Source organism: Gekko japonicus, unplaced genomic scaffold, assembly GCF_001447785.1.
Source record: "Gekko japonicus isolate JY-2015 unplaced genomic scaffold, Gekko_japonicus_V1.1 scaffold4293, whole genome shotgun sequence".
Classification (NCBI taxonomy): Eukaryota; Metazoa; Chordata; class Lepidosauria; order Squamata; family Gekkonidae; genus Gekko; species Gekko japonicus.
This window is the reverse complement of record NW_015176102.1, coordinates 26864-35387: the sequence shown is the minus strand read 5'-3', so window position 1 is coordinate 35387 and position 8524 is coordinate 26864. Positions and strand designations below refer to the sequence as shown.

At 50.1% G+C, this 8524-nt stretch overlaps 1 protein-coding gene across 1 annotated transcript in view; it reads left to right on the top strand.

Annotated features, from left to right (window-relative positions):
- LOC107123505 (complement C1s subcomponent-like) overlaps window positions 1-7092 on the top strand; it is a 23074-nt gene extending 15982 nt beyond the window's left edge. Inside the window, exons 8-11 of the mRNA XM_015426755.1 lie at window positions 460-538; window positions 1705-1839; window positions 3489-3563; window positions 6215-7092. Coding sequence (XP_015282241.1) covers window positions 460-538; window positions 1705-1839; window positions 3489-3563; window positions 6215-7005 — 1080 coding nt within the window. The 3' untranslated portion in view covers window positions 7006-7092. The remainder of the gene's footprint in view (window positions 1-459; window positions 539-1704; window positions 1840-3488; window positions 3564-6214) is intronic.
- The last annotated feature ends 1432 nt before the right edge of the window (window positions 7093-8524 follow it).

Here is an 8524-nt window from a genome sequence, read left to right as displayed (position 1 = left end):
CTGTGAGGTAGGTGGGGCTGAGAGAGCTCTTCTGAGAACTGCTCTTGAGAGAACAGCTCTGAGAGAACTGGTGACTGATCCCAAGGTCACACCAGCAGCTGCATGTGGAGGAGTGGGGAATCAAACTCGATTCTCCCAGATTAGAATCCAGGGAGAGCATGGGGGCTCCACATTGGGCCCTGTGGGGGCAGCTGAAATGCCCAGGGGCCACACAGGACTCAGCGATAGAGTGGGGGTGGGATGGGATTGCCCCCATGAGTCCTGTGGCCCCCACATGGGTGTGTGTGTGTGGGTGGGTGGGTGGATGGATGGGTGGATGGACAGAGAGAGAGAGAGATAGCGTCTCTAAGATCGGTGTAACATGCCTGAGATCCCCCCTCATGCAATAAAGGAATGGAATTCTGATGTATTTTTCTCCCGTCGTAAATTGACTCTTAACACCTCTGACTTTTTCTTCAGCCACAAAGCAGCTTCACGTCCTTCAACTCGAGCTGTGAAAGCAACGGCGAGTGGAGGGGCTCACACCTCAAATGTGAACGTGAGTGCTCAGTCCGTCAGTGTTCCCCAGTCGGATTTCAGGTGATCCACGAGACCCATGCTGAGCAATGTTCCCTCTAAGCTGTGGAGTCCTGTGAGCAAAAATTCTATATTGCGAGCTCCTGGCATTAAAGTTGTGAATGGCCAATTTGGCTACTGCCTACATTAGTTTGCTCTGGAGCCATCTTTCCTGAGCTGAGTCAAAAATCTGTGAGCCAGAGGCTAAAAAATGGTGAGCTAGCTCACACTAACTCAGCTTAGAGGGAACACTGGTGCTGAGTGTGACAGGGAGAAATGTGGAAGGAGCCATTCTTCCCTTGAGGTTCTGAGCACACGTTGAAGAGACAGGCCACATTTCAGTTTTGAATCTGCACAGAATTCAGCACCTGGCCTCTTCAGCCACTGGAACTTCAACAAAGGAAACAGGGATTCTGATGTCTCTACGCTAATGTGCAGAGTAGGGGAAGGAAGCGGAGGAAGTCCTAATACAGAAAGGGGACTGTGACCTAATAGGCCAGGGGTGTCAAACATGTGACCCACGGGCCAGAAGTGGCCCGCCCAGGGCTTTAATCTGGCCCATGGCTCTCTTCCCCCCCACCCCCTGAGCTGCCGCGGAGTGCAGGGAAAAGAGGGCGGGGCTGCTTCCCAGTTCCCAGCCAAGTAGGTTGGGTAGAGTTGTTTATTCCCTTAAATCTGCTGCGTAAAGGGGAGGGAGCTTGGTCGTTAACACTGCTATACTTCGGGGCGGTTTTCTTTTGTATTGATTGCACTTGAGGCACTCTCAGAGTCTCCTGGAGCTGTTTCTTTAAGTCTGCTGTGCGTGGGGGGGAGGAAGAGTTTCGTTGTGGGGATGGGATGAGTTTGGTCGTTAGCACTGCTGCACTTCGAGGTAGTTTTCTTTTGTATTGATTGCACTTGAGTAGGGTCAGCCTCAAGAGTAGCCCTACGTAGAGTGAGCTACAGTAGTCCAACCTGGATGTGACCCTTGCATGAGTTACAATTGAGTGGAGGCAGGGGTTTTGGCCAGTATGCTTGTATCCACTTTCCTCCCTGTGTAGTGAGTGAATATGCAGGCGGGACGTGTGGATAGGGCTACTGCGCATACAGGCTGGAGCAGATGGCAGAGGGAGGGGGCTACTCGTAACATTATATTGATCTTTCTTACAGCGGCAGAATGTGGGGTGCCCGATGACGTTGAGAATGCAGATGTCCGTTACTTAACAGGACCTGGCCAGACTCAGTATCAAGCCGAAATCTACTATGACTGTCATACATATTACGCACTGAAGAAGAACGGAAGTGGTGAGTCCCTCACTTGTATACTGTACATACTGTCCATTCAGGGCTCAAAAAGACTATCCCAGGGATACCCAACTTTGTTAAATTTGTGGGCACTTCGCACATGGTGAAAACAGGTAGCTGGGACCAGCACAAAAGGCCTACATGGTGGGTCATTCACAAAATGTCGGGAGGTTCCAACCCCAGGCATCTTCTTAGGATGGGGGGGCATGTATTTCTCAGTGGATGCCCCCTCCCTGCAAAGACAAAGATGGTGCTTCCAGCATTCTTCTGAAGTGCCTCCTACACTGAGGAGGCAAAGGAAAGCCAGGATTGGCTCTTTTGTTTGGGCAAGAAGAGAGTAGGGACTAATGGATAGGTGGACCTGGAAATAGTATAAGGTATGGCTAGGCCTTGAATCCAGCAGTTGATAGGGAAGCTTCCACTTGGTACCATCTAAAATGAGTGAAAAACTCCCAGATGCTTCACAAAGACCCTGGGGCAATGTACAGAGAAGAGGGTTTTTAACACTGTTGTAAGACTCCTGGCTTACTTCCCCCCAAGATGGCTGTCAGCCTAACCTGAACAGACAAGTTCTCCCCAATGTGGTGTATTCGGACACAGTTCAATGTGTTTTTAGGCCTTCAGTGCAAAACGTAATGCACTGCAAACCTCTGGAATGCATACAGACAAAAACATTCTACTGTGTACAGTAGGGTTGCCAGGTCTGGGTTGGAAAATACATGGAGACTTTGGGGGTGGATCTGGGAGAGGGCGGGGGTTGTGGAGGGGGGGGGGCTCAGCATGGTCCAGTGCCACAGAGTCCACCCTTCAGAGCAGCCATTTCCTCCAGGGGAGCTGATCTCTGTCAGCTGGAGATCAGTTGTAAAAGCGGGATATCTCCAGGCCCCACCTGGAGGCTGGCAGCCCTAGTGTACAGACCTGTACCTGATCTAGGGACACACCGCAGCTTTTTCTTCACCTTGAACATTTTTTTTTAAACTTGCACCACAATGCGTTTTGCTTCCCTTGTGAAACAATCTCCGAAGATCCTGTTGGGCTGGCCTGAGTCTTGTGGGGCCTACCTTTTTTGTTTTGTTTACTGGAATACTCCACGGTCCACCAATAATTTTTAAATTGATATAAGAATGTAACAGCATAGGTCATTGGTGCTAGATGGCACTGAGTACGTACTTCCGCTTAAGAAGATGTCTTGCTAGATTAGATCAAAGTTTGTCTACGTAGGGATGCCAGCCTCCAGGTGGGACCTGGGGATCCCCCGAATTACAGCTCATCTCCAGACTACAGTTCCCCTGGAGACTGGAGAAAATGGATAGGGTGGACTCTGCAGCCCTGGACTCCACTGAGGTCCCTCCCCCTCCCCAAGCCCCGCCTTCCCCAGATCTCCAGGAGTTTCCCAACCTGGATCCAGCAACCCTACCCCTCAATCCCTCGCTGGAGGCCTGGGGGGGGGGGCTGTCAACACTATTTAGCCCAGCATTCTTTGTGAGAATCCTAAACAACCCTCTACGTAGCCCACCACAAACTGGCTTGTGATCCTCCAGTGGACCTTGATCTGTCTTCTGGCCACTGGGCTGTTTGGATATATACCCCCTGGATTAAAAACAAACAAACAGCAGTGAACTAATCACAATACTTCTTTGTTTCCAAAGGGATTCATCGGTGTTCTGCCACTGGGCAATGGGTAGATGAAAATGAGAAAGCAGAACTTCCCGTCTGCATCCCAGGTGAAAGGCCTAAATTTGTTTTCTCTCTCTCTCTCTCCCCCTCCCCACCTCTTTCTAAATGCAGATATGACTCATCTCAAGTTTCTATTGTAAAATATGGATCCCCACCGCTGCGCCGTTCTGGTTTAAAGAAGATGCCCACAACATTTTTAATTTAATGTAATTTTTAATTTAATTTAACTAATCACAATACTTCTTTGTTTCCAAAGGGATTTATCGGTGTTCTGCCACTGGGCAATGGGTGGACGAAAATGAGAAAACAGAACTTCCCGTCTGCATCCTAGGTACAGTGCCTAAATTTGTTTTCACTCTCTCCCTCTCTCTCTTCCCCTCCCCACCTCTTCTCTTTTCGTCTACTAAGAGAGTTCAGTCATTCATAATGGTTAAAAACATTAGTGTTAATAATCTGCAAAGCCTTGGCATCTAATTGGTATTAACCATTTGGGATTTTAGCAATCCTGGTCATTCTTTATCCAAGTCTCTTTGCAAGAGTGCCAGTTGGTCAGTCCTTTGGATGGCCCTTGTTACTAACTGGTTTGTTGAACATACCCTACCTTGTGGGTTTTGGAGGGCTGGGCACCAGAAGGGGCTACAGAACCTTGGGGAAATCACTGGGACATTTTCCACACAAACAGCTCTCCCCGCTCTTGCATCTGTATTCCTTCGCCTCTTCAGATGGTTTCCCCAATGGAATTTGCAGTCCGAGGTTTGACTTCTCTTGTGGCGCAGCTTCAGACTTCCCTGTCTCTGGGAATTCTGTTGCTGCGCCACAAGGGGGAGCAAACCTCGTTTTTGCATCTCGGGCTCCAAATTCCACTGCAGAAACCAGCTGAAGGGGCGAAGGAATAGAGATGCAAGAGCGGGGAGAGCCGTTTGTGCGAAAAACGTCTGAGCCACACCAAGAAGGGCAGTCCAAAATGGGATCCAGGCCATCCAGAGTCTCCCAATAAACTAGTACCTGGTAGCCTTTTACCTGATCCTAATGCACTCTGTCCTCAGTGCAGTTGATGGCATCCCGTGGTTCTTGCAGTTGTAGGGTTGAGCAGGGCCAGCTTACCCTGGCCTGACCCCCTGCTGGCCTCCCCGGGAGCCCCCCCCCCCGGGGCTGGTCTCCTCGGGCATAGGGGGTGAAGAGCCTCCCCTGGAGAGCCAGCGCGGCAGACCCCCGGTGAGACGACGACAATTACTGGCCCGCCACCGGCAGCCCCAAGCCGCCCGGCCGCCATCCCCCGCTGACGCGCCACCCCTCCGCCCGGATCTGGGGAAACCCGGTCTGCAGGAAAGCTGGGGTTGGAGGGAAAGTGGAATAAAAAAGGAGGCACGCACGGGTCCCACGGGGAGGGAAAGGAGCATGTCGAGAGTGCCTTCTCAACGTTAAGACCTAGAGTTGCGTTCCGTTAGGCTGCCATCAACTGAAAGGGAAACAACGGTTTGCCCAAAGCCTGCAGAGAATGGCGGATTTACAGAGAACGAGGGGTAAAATACGATGGCTACTTCCCAGCATAGGCACTTGAGTGAATAACTACTTAACGTTTATATAGTGCTTTTTCTAAGTGCCCAACACACATGTAGGAAAGCCGGGGGGGGGGAAGTAGAATTAAAAAGGAGGCAGACACGGCCCCTGCAGGGAGAAAAAGGCGGGCCCAGGTGGGAAGAAAAAAGACCCAGGCAGAGGTTCCGGGGGTGGGGAACTAAAGCCTGTGCCTTCAGCAGGGAGCTGAACTGGAAACCGTCTGGGTCTCAACAAGGGGGTCGCGGAGCTTAAACTGGGATTTGGATTTCGACAGAAGCCCTTTTGCTTCCCCGGGGAGCTCTGGCTTCCTCCCTGGGAAGGGGAGCGTCGGGTCGAGCGTTGGCTTCCCCAAGCCGCCTGGCCCCCCTCCCCCACCGATGCGTCAACCCTCCCCCCGCCTCGCTCTCCGCCTCCTGGCCTACCTCAACCCCGGGCGCCACGGGAAGGGAAGGGAGCTGCGCGCATGGCTGCCCAGGACTGCCGACCGGCCATGGGGGGGGGGGGGGGTCGAGCCGTGTGCGGAATTCTGTCGGCTGCAGTGGATTCGGGATTTCCTTCTTTCCAGGCCACGCCTGGAGGTTGGCAACCCCATAATTGGGTGCGCGGGGGGGTGCCAGAAGGTAGCCCCGCCAAGGGCGCAAAAAAACCTCGGGCCGGCCCTGGGGTTGAGGGTTAGGGTTCTTGCGGGCCTCTGTAAGTTCTGAGAGCTTCCATGCCCCAGACAGGTGTCCATCGATCACACGGATACCTGGCACTGCATGTGAGCCCATGAACTGGGTAAATCAGGGCAGAGGGCAGGTTGATCCCTGTCCCTGGAGGTATCACACTGGATACCCTTTAATTTTCAACCATGTAGTAAATAAGCAGCGCAGGCGAACCCGGTCTCATCAGATCTTGGAAGCTAAACAGGGTCACCCCTGGTCAGTATTTGGATGGGAGACCACCAAGAAGTCCAGGGTTGCTACACAGCGGCAGGCAACGACAAACTACCTTGCCTGGGAAATCCCACAGGTTGCCATAAGTTACCCGTGACTTGGCGGCACTTGACACACAGACATACAGTAAATATAAGCGGTTTGGGTCATTTCATCTGTTTTTCTGTGACTTGCCCATTTAAATGTTTGCCCTGTCGTTCTAGCCTGTGGAGTTCCTCGTAACCCCATCCAAAATACCGGAAGGATTTTCGGAGGCACAAGGGCTGAGCATGGAAACTTCCCTTGGCAGATCCTCTTCGCCAACCCACGAGCTGGCGGGGCTCTCATTTCCGACCGCTGGGTACTCACAGCTGCTCACGTGCTGGACGAAAACTGGAACCCAACCATGTATGCTGGGCTGCTCACAGTTGGCCCACAGACCATGCAGACTGCCAAGCCACTAGTTGTGGATGAGGTGTTTGTTCACCCCGGCTGGAAAGAAGCTCCTGGAGAATCTCGGACAGACTTTGATAACGACATTGCTCTGGTGAGGTTGAAGAAACCTGTGAAAATGGGTCCCACCATCTCAACCATCTGCTTGCCTTCTGCATCCCCAGAATATGACCCCCCGGAGAGGACACTGGGCTACATAACTGGGTGGGGCAGGACAGAAGACAGATCGAGGAGCGTCATTCTCAGGAAAGCCTGGATCCCAGTGGCGAACATGGAGCAGTGCCGAAGAGCGAAGCCTGAATCTCCTCTGGACCTCTCGGCCTACAGATTTACAGACAACATGATTTGTGCCGGGGATGGCCACGGTGACAGCTGTTCCGGGGATGCTGGTGGGGCCTATGCCATTGTTGACCCCCACAAGGAGACGCGCTATTACGTGGCTGGCCTAGTTTCTTGGGGAGCAAAATGTGGCACTTACGGGCTTTACACCAAGGTGGCCAACTATGTAGAGTGGATCGCAGAGGTCATGAGCCGGCAGCCGGCAGAAGAAGAAGACGAATAGCCCCAGGCCACCTCGGGATACCATCTCCTGTAGCACCCCACTGACGAGTTAGATGAATATCTGTTTAATGCCTTGAAACAGCCTTTGCACTCAGCAATTCCAAAGCTGTATTCTGCCATAACCAGGAAGGGCTGAAGGTCTTATACCCAAAATGACATCCCGTATAGTTTACACATTAAAGAATCTCTAATTGGTACCAAGCAGTTAACATCATACAAGCATAATTTGACTCAGTACATCTCTCAGTGGTATCGGGAATTACATTTGCTTATCTGCTCTTCAGAGCAATGGAACATTAGGGAACACTGAGAACCTTTCTGACCTTAGTGAAGCAAGTCTCTCTTTCCCTTATTTCTGGGGAGCTAGGTGATAAGAGTTGTGATTCACATTCAGCTTTGCGCTTGACGTCCTTGCAATTTCTTAAATATACATTCCATTCTTATTGCATCCTGATTCTATCCCCAGAGGCCTCTCATAATGCTTTTCCTTAATATATAGCTTCATATACAAAAAGTGCAGTTATAAAATATATATTCTACTATAAGCTTCTCTGATCAGAAGATTCTAGGTTACATACCAAGATTATTATAATTAAACTTTTGAAGGCACAGTGACAGCTGTCAATATGTAGAAATGTCAGATCCCACATTCAGAAATCACATTCATTGTTCCCTTGTCCTACAGTCTGAAGCAGCAGAACATATGTAGAGTGGCACCTTTAAGACCAACAAAGGTTTATTCAAGATATGAGCTTTCGTGTTCATGCACACTTTTTCTAAATACAATGAAATAGGAGGTAAGGTTCAAAGTTAGTGACAGGCTGAAAGCGAAATTGTTGAATTACAAGTTATTACAACACTCAGAACAAAAACCTCCCCAGGACTCAACAGGGATATTGGTTTCTTATCTCATTGCATATGCTAACTCATTCAGTCCTCACGTATGTATTCTCACACAGAGGGACTATACATCCTCTGTATTTTAGTGTAATGTTACATGTTAATTTGCTGTTCGGCCCAGTGTTCCCTCTAAGCTGAGTTAGTGTGAGCTAGCTCACAGTTGTTTAGCTTCCAGCTCACACATTTTTGTCTTAGCTCAGGAAGGATGGCTCCTGAGCAATCTACTTTTTGCAGTAGCCAAATTGCTTGTTCACAACTTTAATGCCAGTAGTTCATAAAGTAGAATTTTGCTAACAAGACTCCACCACTTAGAGGGAGCATTGGTTCAGCCCATCTATAATTTTGAACCTTACCTCCCATTCCAATGTATTTGAAAAAGTGTGCCTGCACTCGAAAGCTCATACTTTGAATAAACCTTTGTTGGTCTTAAAGGTGCCACTGGGCTCTCAGTGTGTTCATGTAGGAAAATAGATTTTGTCATTTTATTGCACTTGCTTATTCTTGCCTTCTGCTGAAGCCTGAACCACTTTTTAAAATCTTTTCAATAAAGCCCGTTACTTTTATTGGTGTGGTCTGATGCGTCCAAACCCAGTCTCGGTCAGAATATCAGAAGGAGATTT